This window comes from Dipteris shenzhenensis, chromosome 31, assembly GCF_047967505.1.
Source record: "Dipteris shenzhenensis isolate YYH24624 ecotype China chromosome 31, Dip_SZ_1.0, whole genome shotgun sequence".
Classification (NCBI taxonomy): domain Eukaryota; kingdom Viridiplantae; phylum Streptophyta; class Polypodiopsida; order Gleicheniales; family Dipteridaceae; genus Dipteris; species Dipteris shenzhenensis.
In genome coordinates this window covers 36,028,900-36,051,381 of record NC_141626.1, presented here as the reverse complement: position 1 = coordinate 36,051,381, position 22,482 = coordinate 36,028,900, and the positions used below count along the sequence as shown (strand labels likewise).

At 47.3% G+C, this 22,482-nt stretch overlaps 1 protein-coding gene across 2 annotated transcripts in view; it reads left to right on the top strand.

Annotated features, from left to right (window-relative positions):
• Window positions 1-7,792: 7,792 nt before the first annotated feature.
• Window positions 7,793-22,482, top strand: part of LOC147881400 (Profilin family protein) — a 53,408-nt gene continuing 38,718 nt past the window's right edge. For both annotated transcript variants that reach the window (XR_015540475.1, XM_087369943.1), the window contains exons 1-2: window positions 7,793-8,134; window positions 8,236-8,305. Coding sequence is in view for 1 of the 2 variants with exons in the window: in XM_087369943.1 (XP_087226069.1) it covers window positions 7,933-8,134; window positions 8,236-8,305 (272 nt within the window). In the remaining variant the exon portion in view is untranslated. The remainder of the gene's footprint in view (window positions 8,135-8,235; window positions 8,306-22,482) is intronic.

Here is a 22,482-nt window from a genome sequence, read left to right as displayed (position 1 = left end):
GCTTCCACTTCTCCTCATCCTTCCTTTGTACAAATATGACATGTGGTGGATCTTGAATTTCTCGCATTTTGGATTCAAGCTATGTCTTAGCATTCCTCTTCTTTTTTGGCAATCTGCTTTCCTTTGTCCTTTCTTTGTAGATAGGTGACATCTTTTTCCAGTGATATGTGGCGTGCTTCTAAGAAGATTACTCTTTGATAGAGTCGGCTTGTAATTTGAGCATCGACCCGTACTTCACGGTGATTCCTGATAAAGACAAGTATCCATAACATCTGACAAGAGGATGAGTGTTGAAGCTAGGAAGCGCTTCTCCCACAGGTCTAATCTTTATTTCAAGATAGAAGTAGCCTATCAAGACAAACTAGTTTCTTATCACATTCTTTGTTTTTGACCCTTTTATCTATGGATTTTGGCCCTAAACTCTCAATCTCAGATTTTCATTTAAAATTTTTTCTCAAATCCAAGTTATGAATCAAAATTTATCATAAAAATAGTGACTATTGCTCTTTTTAGGGAGGTGCAATTTTTATCAGCATGCTCTTTACCTATGCATCCACTAGCATATCTACCATTATCTCCACCATCAATAATCACTTTATACCTTCATATAAATAACATTATAGTCCTAGCATGCAAACATGACCTAACATGTACAATAGTATCAGTTTTGCCTAGTTTCTACCAGTAGCAATTCAAAATTGGGGTCCTCAAAGTCTGCCTTTCACCATCCTTACCCATTTGGTATAATTGGTCCAAGCAATGAAAAACTTATAGCAATCCATCACAATCATAGTTATAGTAAGGGATGGAATCATAAGAATGTTCAAGCATTAATATATATTGATTTGAAACATGCTACATACTTGTAAGAACTTGTGCCAATCATGGGACTTGAGGCCACTAAGATTATTGTCATTTTTAAACACTCCTTTCAAGACACTCCTTTCAAGCAATGCATGTGGCTTGTTCGTGTCTAAAAAGAGGCAATGTCCTTCTTGATTGTTGCCTCCTCTCTCTTGGAAAATATCCATGGTTCTTTTGGGAGAACTACTTTGTGACCATCCTTCATGAGTTTTTGGGCCCTATCTTTGTCAAGGGCCCTGTCTTGCAGAAACTTGTTTGCCAATAAATGACCAACCTCTTGAGCCCATTTTGATATTACATCTACAAGGGAGAGCAGGGCATCTGGGAGATCATCATCCAACCTAGTTACGGGCTCTCCATTGGGAATCCAAGACATATGGACCACCATGAAGTGTGTGTGTCCCTTGCAAATAATCATAGTGATATCAAATTATAATAGGATGAGCATCTATCGTGTGACATGTCTAATCTAGATAAAGGAGCACTTGGTGGTCCACGAATAACACAAACCTTTTCCAACAAGTAGTGATGGAATTTCCTAATAGTTGATAAGTATATCCAATAGTCCAGGTTATACTCTCCTGGATACACCAACACACACCCCCCATTCACCTTATTGTGAACTTGGAAGCATCGATATGCACATAGAATATTAGATTCTAATCTGGTGCTCAAGAGAAAGGGAAGACTTCAAGAGTTTAAAATTACAAATCGACATACAATTACAATGACTTCAGATAAAAGAACCTATTTATAAATACAATTTCACCACAATTAAATTTAATCATTGTAAATTTCAAAACCATGTAATGTGAATTGACAAATTGACACAATTAAAAGTGTATATTAGTTTCTATGTATATGTACAATGTTGGTGCTATGCACTAATATAGTATGATTTTAGTTACAAGAGTTTGCCTCCTCAAAATTTTCCAGTATCATTGTTCTCATTAAGGCTGTCAAAATGTTGGGCTATGTAAATATGTCCACAATTAGGCCTCAATGGGCATCTAGCTTTGGAGACTTGGGCTCTTGTGTCACCTGGTTAACATTTGTAATGTGAATATCACTCCCAAATGTGGTACAAGTATTGCAATGTTTGGTCTAACACTCATCCTCACTCACGTCAAGAACACTTGTTGCACCACTTCTTGTTTGGACCAAGATTTCCTTAGATACCTAAATATTTGAAGGCCTTCTTGAGCTTGGAATTCATCATCTTCCTTGGACAAGGCATCTTCCTCATCATTCTCCTCTTCTTCTTTGGCTTGTTTTGGGAAGTACACACTTTTCCAATAATTTTTCTTGTTTATCAACTCTTCATAGGTGTTAGTCGGATTTGATAGTCTTAGTCGGATTTGACAATCTCCGAGGACCAAAGTTCCACCTAGTTGCAACCTATAGTCAACCAAGCATGGAGTGACTTGTCATCCAGTGCTGTGCTTAGTTGAGTAATGAGGGCATTCATTTGTAACACAAATTATTGGATATACACATTCTTTTTCTACTTCAAGCCACACCTCTTGGTGCAGACGTCCTCCTTGTTAACCTACTATATGAGCTTCTTGAGAAAAACCTCATGCATCTATTACCAATCTGTGAAGTACCCAATTGAAAATTGGTTAAACCATTGTTGTGTCATCTTTTTCAAGGTACAAGGGAAGAAACTTATGTACTCCTCCTTGATCATGGCACCATTGGTATGACAAACTTGGAGAAAACTCTATAGATGGATATATAAATCCTCATATTCTACTCTCTTGAAATCTTGGAATTTCACTTTGATAGGTTTTGTTTCCTTTGTCTTAATAGCCACTAGCTTGGGTATTACATTTGGTGCGTCAAGATCCTTTAAATCAAGTGGACTTAGTCAAGTGGTCTCCATGTTCCATCTCTATGAGCAATACATGCAACGAGAATAACAGATGCAAGAGTTTTTGGAATAAGTCATCCTGCTTTGACCAGGGGTCTGATAGGTTTCAAACTTTTTGGTTGTACAGGTGGACTTTTTTGTCTTGGCCACACTATTCTAGCTAGGGTAGGACTTGATGATTGGGTTTCAGCACCCTAATGACCAATTGTAACTGAGTGCCCTCACACTTCGTGTCGGTAACTACAATATGAATGTGTCTGCCATTGTTTGAGTTGATACTAGGGTGCTACAAGGTTGAGGTGCTTCTTCTTGTAGATTTTGCCCAAAATCTCCAGGGGGAGGGGACGGGGAAGGAATACAATCATAAGATATGAATATGGGATCCAATGCAAAAGGCGTACGAGAAACTAAGAGGTAGACCCCACAAATGGGGACTATAAAGGATATACTTTGTGGATTATTATCTAAATATTGGACATGCATTTATTCTATGTATTAGTGGTGCACTTGCTAGATAGGAATTTGGAAAAAATTCCCTACCTGGGCACACCATGAAGTGTTGTTAGTATCATTCTAATGAAAATCAAATAGTGTAACATCTCACCAATCGAAGATAATGTTGGAAGCTAGAGTGAAGAGCCTAGTACCGGTGTGGCTGTAGGTGCAGTTTTAATGTAGAAAAAGGTTAAAAAATGGTCCGACCAGTCTACTATGCCAATAGAGTACTGTCCAGTGCAGAGAAAAACTATGCAGTCATGACGGAGAGGGAAGCATTGGGAATGGTGTATGCACTCAAGAAATTTAGACATTATCTACTAGCCAACAAAGTGATTTTCCATGTGGACCACCAAGGATTGATTGCCTTGAATTGTGTGGTTAAGAAATATTTCCTTATCAGCTTTTGAAATGATTTCTATATGTTTTGTCAATTTCAACTTTCCTTTGTTACATTTCACCAAAGAGTGGACCTCTCTACCAAGTCATTAGCATCACATTTAATCTTATATTTCTTGAAGAATCTCTCCCCTGAAAAATAATCATCTAGCTGACTAATCCATGATAGAATAGTGCATGCATCTTTCTTTCCATTAAAGTTATAGAATGTAATAGCTTTTCTATAGATCCTGTACCATGTTTTGTGTCTCGAGCATAGCTTTTACATTTCTATGGATATGCTCTTCTTCCATATTGGTGTTAGATAACTCTTTGTTAGGTGAATGTCTCATTTTATTCTTTCTCTTAGTTTATCTCTCCAATCTTCACTATGCTCTTTCTCATGTACTAAGTGTGGTTGAAGTGCATCTGACTGTTTTGAAGCATGGGTGCTTGTGGAAGATCCCCCATATTGATGTAATAAAATAAACTAGAGAGAAACTAAGGCACTAAAAAGTGTATGATGGATGAAAAGTATTCATGCCTTGTGTAAGACATAAAGAAACATAATGAAGGATACCAAGTGTATGAAACAGAATTAAAAAAAGGCACTTATCTTGCTCATTAAAGGATGGTAATTGCACTGCAGTGGGGAATTTTTCATCTTTGGATTGCGTCACATCCAATCACCTTTTTGTCAAAGCGCTTTCAATTTATCGCTTAGCTTCTTTGTGGCTTCAAATTACCCTCTTGATTTTGATTGGAATTCAAATTGAGCTGTGATTTTCACCCTTGTAAGTAGAGATTTAGAATATCTTCTTGCTTTTGCTTGACCGATAGTTGAATGGAAGGATCTTCTTTGAAGCCTTTATCAAGGCCTTAAAAAAACAAAAGAACCTTGCTTTAATGACAAAGTGGTTCCTATTATTTATAAAAAAAAGAAGAGACAATTATTTTTTAAAGGGTCAGCCCATAAATGCCACACATTTGCAGGTCCTTGTTGTTATTATCTGTGCACACTCCACCAAATTTGAGGCTCTCTCTATTGCTATAGGCTCTTTTCTAATGCAGTTGCAAAGTCCAATTTTTCTAATGTGGTTGCAAGATCCAGTCTTCCAAAGCTCAAACCTCTTACAAACATTACTAATCTCTTATGTGGTACAATGACATGGCTGACTGGGTCTTTATGTGGTACCTTTCTATTTTGGAATTTCTCCTAGCTACTACTGAGACCCACGACTAGAACTATGCAATCCCTTGAGTAACGGGTTTGGTTCCGATTGGTAGCACTTGCTTGGCGCTCTTTGCTATAGTCATTGATGGCTTCCAAGGAGCTAGTGGAATGTGGGATAGTACGATGCAATCTGTATGTTCAGTCATAATGGTTGCTTTATCTTCCAAGGTGACTACTTAATGCCACGAGAAGTGTAACTAACAGTGATTTTTGGAACCCGCTATTGTGCAGTGTAGGGTTGCATTGTACTATGCACACTACTATGGATCTTAAAGCTCCTCACACAAAGAAGCTTGAATTATTCAACCTAGCTTTAGACCCTCAATAATGCATGTAAGGTAACTCCACTTTGCCTAAAGGCTTGACTATAGAAGGCCATCAATATGTCATGCTTAAGTAAGAAATAATTTGTACTATGCATTGCACTAGAGCATTGCATTCACCAAACATCATAATATAAAATTTCAAGTACAAAAATTCAATATTGTAAAATGCATGTGTGAATAGAGATGAAAACACACAATCTCAACTTCATGTTCTCTCATCCCTACCCTAATTAACATGGTGCTATGTGGTATATTTTCTAACTCAGATAAATCAAACAATAACACTATTCATTCAAGTGTGATGTATGTACTTTAGGAACTTCATAGTAGAGTGTTATTTATATTTGTATATAGTTTTCTTTAGTCAAAGGTGATATGTGGAATGACAAAGTGGACAAACTTGATGAAGTGGACAAGATTGACCAACTCACCATGATACATATACAAAAATAGACCATGATCACCAAAACTTAAGGATAATGACATTTTTTTTGGGCGGCAAAAAAGGAGTTTTATTAAATGAAAAATAAAAATAGATACATGAGTCGTGCAAGTAGCGCTACTTTAGTAGGTTTCGGTGCAAAATAGTTGAGACATCCTAGGATCTCTTCTTTGAAGTGCTCCAGATAGTGTGCGGGTAAAGAAACATGCTGAAACACCGTGCAGTTTCTTAATTTTCAGATATTGAAAATCACTGAAGCGCGAACAATGGCAAATGGAGAAATATGAAAATCATGAAAAAGAGCTCCTTTCCAAGTAATATGGACAGAGAAATGGGCTTGAGGAAGCCATCTATGGATGGAATGCCAAATTCCATGTGCCACACTACTTCCGAAATTAGTGATTAAAGAGCCACTCTGTAGAAGGGCCAAAGAGGAGATATTGGCTTCCATTTATTGATTCGATCTTTGGTCGACAACTTGTCCAAAATGAGTCTCCAAAACATAAAGTTTAGTTTGGAAGATTGAGTGGCTACCCAAACCCTACGTATTCTAGTAGCCCAAATATCCATACGATCCATAGGCGCCACCTTCTTCCAATGTTCCTATGCAGACCTGGGAATATTAGTCGTGGAGTCAATGTAGACGTCTCGGAGGAGAGGTGTGAAAGGTTTTTGCCTTGTGCGGCTACCTAACCCCGTAGATCCAAGGGCCAATTAACGTATGGGATGGTTGGCCAATCCTATTGTAAATGCCTAGTATAAATGTATGCTCCCTCAGTGAATGATAGCAACTGAAAACAATCATGAATTTCTTGCATACTAAGGAAAAAACCGTAGCTGAGGAATCCATATATCCATCTATTGGGTCAAACCTCGATTATTTATGTGCTTAATTAGCAAGTCGCGGACTGATATGAGCAGGAGCAACATAATTGACGAACAACCATTTGTTAATTTACACATTCATGGCTAGAGAACGGTCACTTCGAAATGTTGCAACAGAGATCCCCTTCCTCCATATAGGAATTAACTTGTGAAGACTCTCAGGTTGTCTAATTTTCATAAAAAGTCCGATAGCAGGACCTCTTGCCACACTGGAGGTGTCCATTATCAAAGCCAAGGCTTGTTGTATCTAAAACGTGGCTATGGTAGCCCAAGGCTATTGAGAGTGCAATTTAAGTAGGCACTTGCAAGGCATTGCAATAAAGAACACTTTACACACTGATTGGAGAGTAACTTTGGATTGTAATGATGTAAAAGATCCCACTCTCACCTTGAGCACATGGAGGCCTTTTGGCAACGTTCAGGCCAAAAGGCAATCAAATGCCTTACTGATGTAAACGGAGTACATAGTCAAGTAAGGTCTGATATGAGGGGATAATTGAGAACCAGGCAATCGGATTACCAATGCCCCTAACTTCGGCAGGGTCCAGCAAGCTTCCGACATACATTAGCTTCTGATTCAGATAACTCCAGGCTTGATGGATTGGAATCTAAAACCTCTCATGTGCCCGATCTATCCGACCCATCAAAGTAGCATCAAACTGCTTTCATGCCAACAACTCGAGTGAGCTTAAATAAGGTAACTCAAGATGAACATGCAAGCACACTCAAAGGAACTTTCTCATTGAGTGGAGCTCATTGTGGAGGTTGAACCTTGAGCATTAATCGTGGAGCTCATTGTGGATGCATGGACAAAAACAAGGATCATGCAAATGGGACACAATGGCCATGATACTTTGCAAGGGCATAGATCTCTAGTTTGAGCCCTGTGCAAAATATCATGGCCATCGGATCCCCTTTCCATAGTCAAGAATTAGCATTTCCTTGTTTTTACCCATGGATCCTTTGTGATGGTTTAGAAAAATTCCCTAGAGGTATTCTAGTCATACAAATGGGATTTGATGGCCATGATACTTTGCAAATTTAGGCCCGTGCAAAATATCAGGGCCATCAAATCCTAGTTCCATGACTAGAAGACCTAGTGGGCATTTTTAGCACTGCCCCGTTAGGGACAGAGCTATAGCAATGATTTGCTTTGCCCTTTGAATTCGGATTGTGAGACACTTGTGGGTTTTGATTCAGCTCCAAGGTGAGTCCTCTTCAGTCCTCTAGGAGTTATGTGGCACCCATGCGCATCTTCTCTTGGCTTTCTGTATGCATCTCCAACGAATTATCACCCACAACATTCACTAAGGAGGATCATAGAAAACGGAGTAGTGCTATCGTGCACACAAAGTGTGCCCTCTTGTTTTGAACCATTCATGGGCAAAAACAAAGAGATTGTGCACTCGACCCCCTCCCACAACACCGTGCTTGCATGGTAAGAAGCACAAGTTTGGCATGCACATGCTCTAAAAGTACCTATTACTCGGGAACAAAGTACCAGTCACGCTTTAGAACTTGCGAAATGCATGGAAAGACCAAGAGCTGGGCTGATCTTGGAGAGGGCAGTCGTATAGAAAGACCCTGGCTACATCGGACTTGGGAGAAATGGGCGGCTGCCCATGTTGCGCCTTCTGGTCTGCCTCGGGAAGTTTGCTATGCAATTCGTGTCGTTTATTATAGTGGGAAATTGGTTGGTGTCTCTAACGTGTACTTTCTAGAGAGACTTGTGTGGCAGATAACGCGTTGACGGGTGCTGCTGTACTCAACTACTTGCCGGATCGCCCTTCTCGAATGTATTCGTCACTGTAAGAGCTGCCTTGCCTGAATTTCGCTTCTTTTGTTTTTCAGTTGCAAAATCGAGTGATCTTGATACCATCGTCTTTTTCGTCTACACGCATTTAAGTTCATACCTTGCTTGGCCATGTTGTGGTATTTTTTCCCTTTGACAGTCAACAGTCTTAGCGTCAAATGGTTGCGCAATGGAAAGATCTTGCTATCAAATTCGGAACATGGCATTAATGTGGGAAACCTTGTCATATTTTCACCATGCTTTTATTCACCCTTCCACATATTACACAGTTGCATTGGCCGTGGCCAACCTCGACGCTACACCAAGCATGGGTGGGACAACAGTCCTCATGGAGCGTACATCAACCTTATCTCCGAGATGGTTTTATAGGTCAAATTGATTTAATTCATTTAGGGATCTCACCAAATCATTCTAAGCCATGGGACAGCCTTATACCATCCAAAGAACTTGGGTTCAGGAGTTCCCTGTCTTGCGTGTGCGTTATTGGGAAAATGATAACTGGTTACTTTATATGGGAGGGCACCAATGAAATCTGACCTTTTTGCTTTCTTTGGGAATCAGAAAAAGACCTTGTCCTTCGATGAGACCATTCTCCAGCTGCTTGCTACCTTAGATGTGGCTTCTGCCATGAGCTTCTGAATTTCCTAGAATATTACATGTACGATGTGTCCAGCATTGTTAAAAAATCTTGAAACTACTGTAGATTTTTCTCCAGCTTTCTGTCTACAAACAGAAGACGAGAGTGAAATTACCAATAGTACATCACTTAATCATATGTTTATAAATGTTCATCCCTTAGGGTTAGGGTTAGGGTTTGTCACCTATGCACTATCTCAATGGTGCAATTTACACCATTATCAACACTCTTGCGGCTATATTAGGAGGACCCGGTACACTTTTTGCAGCTCTGTTTCCATTTTTCACAGAGAAAGGGGCTGCCACATGGGCAGTACACTGGCTGCCATGGGGGCATCATGTATTTATCCGTCTTATTATATGATTTCAATCACTCATAGGGGCATATCTGTCCATGGGACAGCCATGGTGGTGGCCATCCTTTGGGTCATGCATGGGCCTCATCTTGGAGTTTGACAGCAGCCTATATATGGTCCTAATGTAGGGGCATATGGGGCTGTCTCTCCACCCCATGTCCTGAGAGAGAGCTTCTTGAATTGAGGAAGGCTCCTTGTCTTGAATGATATGATGTCATCTCGAATGGTCCGACACATCAAAGCATAATTTACTTACAGAAGTGCCTCCTCCGAGGCTTTGTCTTTCCCTTGATGCGATTTGTGTGGTCCCTCCATAAGTGATTCAGGAGGGATATCCTTGAGTCCAGAATCTCGAAGTATCTCTAAGCACCACTAAGGAACATGACAACTGAGCGTCATCCTGCTATATGAGGGCTCATCATCATCTTCTGGATCATCTTCTGTTACCTTCTTGGGCTCAAAAGCATGAACAATAGCTCGGTTCTCATAATCACTAGACTCTCCAAGGACTTGTGGCTCCTCAACCGTGGAAGCTGAAATTTACTCCCCAGACATCGTATCCCTAGTGATCACAAATAACCTATAACCTGTTGACAGAGAGTTGTATCCCACAAAAGACAAGCTTTAATAATTTGGAGTCCATCTTTCCCCTCTGCTTATTCAAAACATGAACATAAGCATCGCAGCCAAACACCTGGAAGTAAGACACATTTGGCTTCTTACCAAAGTATGCTTGGAAAGGGGTTATCTATGGGACAGCAGTCGTTGGACAACAGGTAAGGATGTGAACTGCCATTGTCACTGCCATGATGCTCCAGCATGGTCGATGCCATTCCACTACGGTCGGGTTTGTCTTCTCCACCACTCCATTCATGAATAGAGTCCGTGTGGTTGCAAGCTCCCTCCTGATTTTTTTTTTTTTTTTTTTCCGAAAAAACAGTGCTAATTATATTACTTCGAAAACAAGATACAAGAGGTCAGCTTATAGCTGACGGGCTGCGTTCACAAACCGGACGCAGCCCAAAAGGTAGCATAATAGATCATACTCTCACGGAGGGATATGCTGAGTGTGAATGAACAGCCATCGGGGTGGTGAGTAGTGCCACCGAAGGCCCTGCGTAGTCTGCTCGAAGAAGAGGCTCTGTGTGTCCCAAGCCTGGAGGAAGCGTCTCCGTTTCTCCTGACCGGCCCGGGAGTCTCCCTGAATCTGGTCCCACTGGCCTCTGAGGGTATGAATAATCTCACTCCAAATCTCCGCCATGATCTGGGCAGTCGAGAAGGAGGTGCCACCAAGAATCTGCGCGCAGCGCGAGGTCTAGATGTGCCATCCTGTAATGCTGCTGATAATCTCCCAGACTGGCTGCCGCTCCCGAACTCCTGTATCAGCCTCTGCTAGGTGCTGTGGGATACCCTCGAGCGGCCCCCACGTCCCCTGTGTGATAAGGAAAGTGGGGTCCTGCTGGCATGCCTCGAACAAGTGATGAAGACCAGGTGCGGTGCTGCACCAACAGAACGCGCCCCAAGTGATCACTCCTAGCTCTGGTGCTGCTCGAGCAAGAAGCCCGAAAGTCCACCTCCACACTTCCTGGGCGCGCGTGCAGCTCCACAGGCAGTGTTTTGGTGACTCCTCATCCGCATGGCAAATCTGGCAGCAACCGTCCTGGCCTATCTGCCTCAACCAGCTCCCCACTGGAAGACCTTTGTGGGTAAGAAGCCACAGGAAGTATGAGATCTTCCGCGGCCGCCAGCTCTCCCACAAGGCCTTCCAGAATGCCTGCAAAAAGAACCTGGAAATACCCTGTGCGTACCAGCTAGGACGCTGGGTGGGGGGGCGGCTCTGCATCCTCCCGAGAACTCGCCTGCCCAGAGTCGTACTGTAAGCGAAGAAGGAAGTCGGCCCCTGTCCTGTCACAATCTCTGGCCACCACCACTCTCCTGGGTCCCACTCAAGTTCTGACAAGGCCCGCCCCTCCCAGAGCCAAAGACGCCAAAGCTGCAGCTGGTCCTGCTCGATACTAGGGTCGGTATGCCAGACCTTCCCCAGAAGGCCTACGACCCTAACCCTCTGCCACGGGAGTAGGGGGTCGATGAGCGCATCCTCTCTCCTGAGTCGTCCATCCCCTGAAACCGCGAAGAAGGCAATAGAGGAGTCATCCAAACGTCCTGCGACCACCAGTGGGATGCCACGGGGGGTGAACTGTCCCAGCCAGTGGGTGTCTCCAGGCATGAGGACCTGAGGCTCAGGTGGAGCTAACCAAGCGGCTGGGATCGCACCGTCGATCTCTGTGCGTCTCGCCTGGACTCCGCGTGCACCTCCAGCTGCGTCTGCAAGATCGGCCATCTCCAGATGTCTGTACGTATCCCTCCAAACTCGAAGGGACCGGGCTGGCCCCCTCATCCAGCCGTCCCACCTGATATGTGATCTCTCCCCCAACTGAAGGCCCTCGGCGTCTCTGACCTGCCCATTCCAGACGAGCGGCTGTCGATCGATCTCCTCCTGACAGCTGGGCTGGGACTGAATGAGACTGGGACGGAGCCGCCTCCAAACCATGAGGAGGCTACGAACGAGTGGGGAGCGGGGCTGAGTGAGCGGGGCGGAAGTGAAGATCCACCTGAAGGACGGTAGCCACTCTCCACCTCGGCGCGGGACACAAGAGCCGACTCCCTGCTGAAGTAACATCTTCCACGTCTGCCCCCCTGGGGTCAAACCGCGGATGATAAGCTTGCCTAACAAGGCCTGACTCTGAAGCTCTGGATCAATGACCCCCAGACCACCCTCAGCCTGCGGAAGAATGACTGTCTGCCAAGCAACCCTGGCTCTGGTATCTCTATGCCCATCCTCCCCAGACCAAAGAAAGTTCCGAACCAATCTCCTGAGCTGTGCCACGCTGGATCTCGAGAAGCACCAACAGGAAGCCACATACCAAGCCGTGGCTAGAAGGACCTGGTTAACTACCAAAGCACGACCTGCAAGGGAAAGCTTAGCAGTGCTCCAGAAAGCCAGCTTCCGTCGGATGGAATCTAGCACCGGGAGAAACTGCTGAGCTGGCGTAATGTCTAGGCCAACCTGGAAGCCAAGGTATCTAGCTGTCTGTCCACGTGGAATCCATCTGAAGCCCAGAAATCGCCCCCACTGAGAACACGCCCCCGGGTCTGTGAGAAAACCAACTGATTTGTTCCAGTTGATTTTCGCACCAGCGGCCGAGCAGAAAACCTCCAGGGCCATCCGCACCCTCTCTAGCATCCTCTCATCGTCCTGGACATAAAGGGCTGTATCATCTGCGTACTCTGAGTCCAGAAGCTCCGTGTCCTCCCGGAGTGGAAGGCGAACACCCCTGAGCCCTGTGGACCTCGCCCGAAGGTAGTAAGTCATGGCCTCGGCGAAGAAGAGAAACAGGTAAGGAGCCAGGGGACAGCCCTGACGTACTGATCTCTCCAAGCTGAATCGCTCACCCATCCTGCCTCCAATGATGACCCTGCTGGACGCTGTCCTGTACAAAGCTGAGATACCCTGAATCCAGCCTGCCGGGAAACCTAGCCGCTCCAGAGTCCCCTCCAAAAAGGACCAATCCACGCGATCGTAGGCCTTCTCGAAGTCGAGAAGTAAAATGGCAAGGTGTGATCCGCTGTACTGAGCCCACTCCGCCGCCTCTGAAAAGGGTGAAGACATTATCCAGGATACTACGATCCTGGACAAAGCCTGTCTGAGTGTCATGGACGAGGTCTGGAAGTAGAGGTCGAACTCTGGCACTGATCATCTTGGCGAGGATTTTGTAGGCAGTGGTAAGGAGAGTGATCGGACGCCACTGGCGGATCTCCTGTCTATCTCCTCCCTTCGGGATGAGGCAAATCAGTCCCGAGGAAAGGCTCTCTGGCATCTGCCCGCTGCTGAAAATCCCCTGCAGAGCTGCAAGGAGGGGCTGATGGATCTGGTCCCAGAAGGAGGTGAAGAAAGCTCGGGATAGCCCATCCTCACCTGGGCACTTCTGACCATCAATAGCCATCAAGGCCTCCAACATCTCATCCGAGGTGAAAGGCGCCAACAACGTCGCCTGCATGCTAGGCTGGACCAGGGATGGAATGTGCCTCCACACCTCCTCACGGGCCCGACTGGCACGAGGGGCAAGCGGCTCCTGCTGGAAGAGGGTCCTGTAAAAGTCCGTGGCCAACCCCAGGACCTCCCCTGGATCCGTAACGATGTGACCCTCCGCTGTCCTGAGACTCCGAAGCTGATCACCTGCAGCTCTCTGGCCATGCGTCCTAAAGAACTCCCTGCACATCCGGTCACCCTTTCGGGCCCAAAAGGAGCGAGAGGCGTGAAAGGAAAACTCGGAGCGACGCTGGAAAGTCTCCTCCAGGAGGGCTCTGGCTCGAAGGGCCTGGATCCGCAGCTCCTCCGAACCCGGGGAAGCCTGCTGGAGTCGCTGAATGGAGGCGAGGTCCCTCCGAAGAGCTCTCTCTCTGTCCCACCAATCCTGTCGAACCTGTAAAGCTGCGAGCTGGCAGATCTGGCTAGACTCCTGCAGAGCCTGTGCGACTGAGTCTACCAGATCCACGCCCTCCCCCCAATCTCTGTCCCAAAGACTGCAAATGCTACTGCGCACGTCCACCCTCGAGAAGATGGAGTCGGGAATCCTGCAAGATCGGGAGGGGAGGGTCTGGGCTGCCGAATCTAAGGAAAGGAGCACAGGCGCATGATCGGAGAGTGTCGTCCCTGGAACTATACCCGCCTGGCCGCCTCTGCTGATGGCCCAGTCACTGACATAAAATCTATCAAGCCTCTCCAGGAGTCTGCCTCCTTCCCTGCGGAAGCCCCAGGAGAAGTCCAGGCTCCCGTGCCAACGCCGGAAGGACGGGTCTCTCCAGCTGTCCCTCCCTCCCGTCTCGAAGATGAAAGAGTCCCAAGCTGACTGCTCTACCTGGGCCATACCTGTGAACTCCGGGCCTCTGCCCTGCTGGTCCTCCAGGGTCTCCAGGTTGTTGAAGTCTCCTCCAACAATCCAGGAATCCATGTCTGGAAGAATCCCTGTAAGTGTCCTCCAGAAGGTGGCTCTGCAACGGAGGTCTGTGGGGGCATAAATGTTGAGGATGCCTATTTTGGATCCCTCCAGGTCCAGGCCTACCCAAAGGGCTCGGCCAGGAATCAATGTGCCGTGACCAAAAACTCCCTGGGCTAACTGCTCGCACACGGAAGTACAGACACCCCCACTCCTCCCCTGAGCGCCGATAGAAGGCTCCCATTAAGTGTAGGACCGTCCAGGGAGAATCTTCCCGCAGCTACGGGAATGAGCCACAGAAAGCTTGTGCTCCTGGAGCAGAAGTACATCCAAACGACCAATCACTGCAGGCTGAAGTTCCTGCCGCAAAATGAGCTTCCTGGGACCACGGGTGCCAGAGGAGTGAAACCCGTTCACATTCCAGGATACGAGGTGTAAGCTCATGGAGAGGGAGGGGGGGCTGCGAACAACTGTCTGCTCGCGGTCGAAGTCGAAGAAGAACCAGACGTATCGGAATGGAGGCGCTGCCGCTTATGAGAAGGTTTGGAGGGGGAGACGGGGTCGTCCTGCCCGTTCTTCAACACCTTCAGCAAAGGCGAGAGGCCTTTGGTGCCATGAACAAATGCTTTCTCGAGCCAGCTCGAGATCTCTGAAGAGGTCATCCCGTAGAAGGTTCGGAGTTTCTGCTGGGACCAAGCTCTGACATCCTGGGGGAGAGGCCATGACAGGGGAGGTCGGAGGATCACTATCAGTCGGAAGCGTTTGGCGGCGCAACGCCACCGCAAGCGCACGTCGCCCTCGGACCACTGAGTCTCGAGGAGCTGCCCACCGGACGGGCCTATCCAGGAACACACCTGGGCGTGCGTCTGCTCTCTGAGAGCCTCCCAAACCGAGTCGTCTGTCCAGGTCTCGGTGCCATCACTGAGGAACGTGAAAGCGAAGCTAGGGCCATCCCTGGGAGCCAAGGCACCAATCCTCCCATCCGCCCCTTTGCGGAGCAGGAAAATACTGATGTCGAGACAAGCCGGGAAGGTCCCAAGGTCGGCTACATCCAGGTAGTCCCAGGGGCCAGATCTGTAGAAGTCTCGCGGAAGCTCTCTCTCATGGAGCTGAGACCCAACTGAGTCTACCACTGAGGGGCTAGCGGGAAGGGAAGCCTGCTCCACTGGTGGTGTAGACTCCGGGTGTCCTGCCAGCGAGGGGGGAGGGGGAGGAGGCTGAGGGATAGGCAGCTCTGACTCCACGGAGGCGACTGGCGGAGGAGGTGGAGGAGGTGGAGCGGGGGCTGCACACGGCTGGGAAGCCGGTGGTGCAGCTAACTCTGAGGGAGAGGCGAGGGGGACCAGGGGGGGGGGGATGGGGGTGCAGCTGGAGCTGGGGCTGAGAGGGAGGAAGAGAAGACTGAGGAAGAGGAGGCGGGGGCTGAAACTGCGGGTCGGGCGACGGGGGGGGGGGGAGACTGGGGAGGGGGCTGGGGCGGGGAGGAAAGGGGCGGAGGAACGGGAGAGAGGGGGAACTGAGGCTGTGGAGGGCGGGCTGCCGTCGAAGAAGAAGCTCTCCCAGACCCCTGGGGCGGCTGCCTGACAGGTCTCTGGGGTGCTGCTGCAGGAAGGGTAACCTCTGCCTCCTTGCCTTTATCCGAAGTCTTCTTGTTCTTTCCCCTTTTCCTTTTAACCTCGGTCCAACCGCCCACAACCTCTGGACCCGACTCCTGCTGTCTCGGCTCCTCCTGACGTGGCTGTCCAGGGGGTGGGGGTGGGGGCGGAGGGGGTCGGGGGCGGGGGAGGTCGAGACGAGCTGGCGAACCATGGACAAGCAGCCGCCAAGTGCCCAAAGCCGTGGCACCGCAGGCACTGACCTGGCTGTCCGGTGACTATCATGCTCTGGGTGATACTGCCGGCACCTGTCACAATCTCGATCACAGCAGGGAGAGTCGCAGGATCCGCCACCGCCACTCGGACTCGGGGGGCTCCTGCCGTGGTCACCGCGTCGGCAAAGGTGTCGTGCATAACCCAGCCAAAATGGGAGCCCAAGTCCCTGACAATCGGGCGCAACTCTGCAGCAAGCCCTGGAAAAACAAGTGTCACTGGGTGTCGAGGTATGCGGAACCGAGCATCGAACTCCGCTGCGCTGAATCCACGGTACCACGGGACTATCATGATAATCTTCCCATCCACCGAGGTGGGGGAACTGGCAATCAGGTTGCTCACAGCTTTCTCAGTGGAGAGTTTGAGCCAGAAGATGCCCCTTCCCATAAGGGCCACCTCCTCAATATGGCCATCCTCTAGCAGGAGAGTGGACTGGAGCCAGTCCCTGATGGCTAACCTGGAGGGGGAGTGACCAATGACTCTACCGTAAACAGAGGTACGCGTAAAGTCAATGGCAACCTCCTGAACACGAGATGACTGTCGCTCTGTCAGGATAACGCGGTAGGCATCTGGAGAGGGAGGGTCCGACTGGGCCTCCGGATCCGGGCAGGGGGCCGCCATACCGCCAAGACTAACTGCAAGCTTCCGATGGGGAGTATGAACAGGCTGCCACCCCAAAAAAGGGGGGACGAAGCGGTAGGTGGAGCCTGGGGGTGAGGCGGGCGAGGCGGGGTGAGGGGGCGGGGGGGGTTGGAGCGAAGGGCGGGGTGAAGGGATCGGGGTGCGGGGAACGGGGGGGCGCGGGAGGGCGGGGGGGGGGTGGCGGGGGCGGAGAGGTAAAGCGGGGGGCGGGGAGAGCGAAATGGAGGCGGGGGGGGCGGGTGAGGTGAGAGGGGACGGCGGGTGAGGCAGAGCGGGGGAGGGAGGGGGTGAGGCGAAGCGAGGGGGGGGGAGGGGTGAAGCGAGGTGGGGCGGAGGGGGGCGGAGTGGATGAGAGCGGAGGGGGGGATGAGAGGGCGGCTGAGACGAGGGGAAGGGGGGGGGTGGAGGCGTAAGGAGGGGGCGGCGAGGGTGAGGTGAGAAGGAGCGGGGGAGAAGGGGGGATTAGAGGCGAAGGGAGGGGGCGGCGGGGGGTGAGGGGAGATGGAGCGGCGCGGCGGGGCGGGGCGGGAGAACAGTGAGGGGGGGGCGGTTTGGAGCGAAGCGGCGGGGGGCGAGAGAGAACAGCGAGGGGGGGGGGCGAGAGCGAGGCGAGGCGAGGGGAGGGGCGCAGCGAGGTGGCCGGCGGGTGAGGGGGAGGGGGAGCGGGGGGCGAGGGCGGAAGGGGAGGGAAGGGAGCGGATGGCGGCGGGAGGAGGAGCTAAGGGAGGTAGAGCGAGCGGCGGTAGGGGGGAAGCTCACAGGAGCAGCTCAAGGTAGTTTATTCATGTGTTTGCTAAGCTCCCTCCTGATGCCTTTCTTTGCACAATATCTTTCAAAAGCATGGGAACATAATTCACCTCATTCGTCAGCCCAAAGAGCTTTCACAGGCAAGCCGGATTCCTTCTCCACCAAAGCGCACCATTCTCTTTACAAAACTCTAAATCCTTATGGGCTAGACAATACACACAGGTGAATCTGCTGAAATCATCAACCAGCAGCATAAAGTAGAGAGCTCCTCCTAGAGTTTGGATCTGCATAGGTCTATAGAGATCTATGTGAACCATCTCGAGAGTACAAAGCCCGTTTGCCAACCTACTTCGGAAAGGCCTCCTTGTACTGCTTCTCACAGATGCAGGAACTACAACTTCCTTGCTTGCTGCCCACATTGGGCAAGCCATCCACCATGTGCTCTTGGAAAGCTTGCCATAGCGCATCCACATTCAAGTGACCGTATCCGAAATGCCGCAGGTCAACAAGAGAGGTGGTATCTGTGATAGGGATGGAGCTGAGAGCTTGTAAATGCCATTATCCATTGTGCCATCCCAGACCACCCTTTCACCTTCCCATCCTTCTACCTCTCCATCCTTTCTCACCTCTCCATCCTCCCTCTCAAACTTCAGATTGTTGTAACTTCAAAGTTAGAAGTTAGAAGTTAGAACTTAGTTTATGACACATGTTGATTGTTGAAGCTTGTAAATTTCAGAAGTTTGTTGCATCAAAGAATTCCCTTGACGGTAGCATCAGTGAGGTCTGCGATAACATATACGATACTGGTGATCATGGAGGAGCGACGAGCACGCACTATCAAACAAAAGAGGCGCAGGACACCTTCGCGGGGAAGCCTGGAAAGGAGAAGGGGATATGGTCGACGGAAGTGATGTAGAGAGCAATGGAATAACAAGCAAATGCAAATGAGGAAGATGATGAAGAACAAGAGTGAAGTGTAGGCGACGAACGGCTTAAGATGGATGTCTTGTCACTTTTTCTTTGTTGTTGCAAAAAGAAACTTCTATTAAGTATTAAAGAAAACCGTTAGAGCAAGCTTCATACGGGATACACCATGCAATGCATGAAAAGCTCAAGAGCAAAAAAGAAAGGATTGGGGCTAATAGTGCCATCTCAATCTGGTAGAAACCTCCGAGAAAAAGGGAGAACCCCTCCAAACTTGAAGAAATAGTCCTTCTAGAAGGGGCTGCTTATGAAGGGCCCTGCGTGCTAGCCCATATGGCTATCAAAGTGTGAACCGTGTCAGTCCAAATACCCGTGAACACGTGTGATGGGTGTATCTGGGTGCCATCCAAGGCTGTACATCTGGCTCTCCAAATGTGCCAAGAGGAAATGCTAGCCAAAATCTCCCAAGAGGTGTCCACCGAAGCATGAGAAGCTCTGAAGGGAGTAAGCGGTACATCCTGAAGAGAGCAGGGCTCTATCACCTGCCGGCGGACTGAGAATGTCCAAGAAGAAGGCTCACCCTCATAAAACACCTGGGGCCCAGTAAGGGATAACCATGCGACCGAGCCCCAAGCCATGAAGAAAGGGGAAGTATGAAAAATGCTGAGTATCCGAGCAACCCCTTTCCAAACAGTCCTCGCCTGATTGCAGTCCCAAAGGCAATGTCGTACTAACTCCTCTGCAGAATGACAGCGAGGGCAAGTGGGATCAACCCCAAATCGTGATCTCCACAGGTTCACTGCAATCCCTCCATGAATAGAAAGCCAAAAGAAAAGAGTGATCTTTCTATTTCTGAGGGATTTCCAACGTCTTGTCACTTGAGTGGTTGTATGATGCTGTATAACACCCTATTCATGGGTATGATCAGCCGAAATTAATGCCCTCGTGAATCTCGAACTACCATGTGACTGCATGCAATTCCTTCCCTGTCCTGTCAATAAACAACTTATTGGCATACATGCTGTCACATACATATCAACCAAGGCATTCTCAAGCAAGTGACCTGTATCCAAGTCCTGTGCTACCAAGGAACCTTCTGCGCGGTAGGGTTTCACTTTGCTCCCATTATACAACTCGGGGAACACATTGCCTTGCAAATCCTTAATCTGTATTGTTCGGTTTTAGAAAAGACTTCAATCAACCTGTGCGGCCCATTCCATCCAAGTTTGTAATTTATTTTTAGGGGTCCCAGCTTATGCTTGGGCACTGATGACGACATAAGTGTTGCTTTGCTTGCTAAGTATGTCTTCCTTTTGTTTTTCATAAAAGTTTTTGTTTACCTCTTTTTCTTCTCTTTCATTTTCTCTTTTATTTTCTGTGTAGATTTTTGGTCTTTAGAACAACAAAAAATCTAAATTTGTATGATTGGACTTATTCTAGTCTTACAAACGTATATTTATTTTTAGGGGTCCCAGCTTAGCATTATACAGTAACACCAACATATCCTTTTCCAATTGTTTAGCCACAATGTGCCGATCATCCCATGCTTTCCTTCTTCTTTGAATCAACATATCCTTTTCCAATTGTTTAGCCACAATGTGCCGATCATCCCATGCTTTCCTTCTTCTTTGATTAGGCTGCTTGGAGGTGGAGTTCATCTAGGTGACTTAGCTGATGCAATCGCCCCTTGGTTGCTTCGGACTCGCCTAAGCGATGTTCAGCTACGACTCGGAGACTGGGAACAACAAATTCTAAGGGTACTACCGCTTTCAAACCAAAATCCATTCGGAAGGGAGTTAGATTTGTAGTGACTTCGAAGGCAGTTTGATAAGCCCATAGGGCAGCATGGAGCTTAGTGTCCCAATCACTATTATGAGATTGTACTGTCTTGGTTAATATTAATTTGATTGTCTTATTTGTAGATTCAGCTTCTCCATTACCTCGGGCATAATTAGTCATAGAGACTATATGCATAATCTTGAATTCATCTTTCATTAGCTGCATGACTTCATTGAGGAAGTGTGACCTCTGATCCCTGACACTTTGTATTGGACACTCGTATCTGCAAATGATATTTTCAAAGACATTAGCTTCTGCTCATTCGGTACCAACAAAGTCGAATTCCCATCTTTGGAATGCTTCCGAAGGACGAGTAGGCTATAATGGCATAGATTGATTTGGCAAAAGATGGCCAGTACGATGGCATACATCACAATAAAGTTCTAAACCAAAGACCTGCCTGCAAGACCTTTCGAGCTGTCAATTCTCCTTGAAAGTGTCCACTGGATGGGCCCGAGTGAGCTTCTTGCAAGACTATGGCACGTTCATGAGGCAAAACCCATCGACGTTACGTAGAACACCATCTGCACACTGTCGATAAAGATGCCTACGTTTGTCTCTCAGGTATTATCAGGAAATGATGTTCCGTGAGACAAGTAATCCATCAACTCAACATTCTCATGCTCATAATAATCAACGGCAAAAAGCTCGGCATCCGGAAGTTCTATAACAACTCCTTGAGTGTTTTCAGGTATAGGGAGTTGAGACAAATAGTCGGCTCCCACATGTTTTTTGCCAGGCCTATGAGTAATTTTAAAGTTGAACTCCTACAGTATTAGCATCCAATGCACAAGGTGTCCTTGAATAACCGTCTTGTTGATTAAATAAAGCAAGGCCTGATGATCGACATAGAAACAAAGGGATTGCTGTGTAAACAATGCCTTAATTTTTGTACACTGAATATTATGCCAAGAGTTAAGGCTCGGTAGTGCTATAGTTAGACTTAGTAGGTGTCAACAATTGATTGGCGTAATACACTGGGTAATCCAATTGACCATCCGGTTGTAATGCATGTCCAGAGGCATCAACATGAACATGAAAGATGATATCCCATCTAGGTTGACCGTTGCCTTAAGATAGGTGTGTAGCTCGGTTTTCCAAGTCTTGAAATACAACAGGCAACTGAGTAGTCCATTCAAACTTGGCATCCTTCTTATTCAATTCATATAATGGAGCTGTAATCTTGGGAAAATCTTTGATAAAGCGCCTGTAAAAACTGATAAAGTCCACAAAAGAACGTGTTTGAGTCAGATTCTCAGGCTCTGGCATTTTCTGAATAGCATGAATTTTACTTGATTTGGTTCTGATGCCATCTTGTGAAATCACATGCCTGAGTAAAATACCAACTCGTACGTACAAAACACTCTTGCCTGGATTAAGTGAAATTCCTGCTTGCCTGCATTTCTGAAACACTTTCTCCAAAAAGCTGAGATGATCTTTATCTGTAGAATAGACACAGAAATCATCAAAATAAATGGCTATGAATTCAGTCAGATTGTCTCTAGAAGTCTCCACCATGAACTTTTGAAATGTTGATGGTGCATTGGCAAACGCATCCTTGTACCTTGTAAAAGGCTTTGAGTTGCTTGGCAGAAAGATTTAGCACTTATCACTACTAGGCTTGTCTTTTGTGCCAAGATTAAGTTCTTGAGTTGGTTCTGGAACTAACTGCTCGGTTCCCAGGTGTATGATAGTGACTGGCATCTCAGCCAATTCTCTTTCTCCTTCAATATCTTCAGTGAAGTTGCTCAGAAATAAATCTTTTTGTTTTGCAATTTGCTTGATCTTCAACTTCTTCTTTATCTCTACAGCCACTTGGAAAATATCAACTTCACAGACTGGGAGAATCTGCAATTCCATTAAGCATGCCTCCACATCTTGGGAAAATGGATCAGCAACTTTCAAATCTGTAGGTTGATAACTGCTTGGTACTTTCTGAGGATTAGTGGGAATGCACACATCTTTACCATCAGTCTTGGTGTTTATTTATTTTGATCCCCAATCGTGCAATACCTTTGTGCTTGTAAGCCAAGGTCGTCCGAACAGAATAGGATAGGCATTTTGCTCCATGGCAATCACAATAAAACTCATCATGTAGGAAATGCCTCCTACAGAGATGACAACATCCTGTAGCATACCCTTGGGATCAAATTGTCATTGATT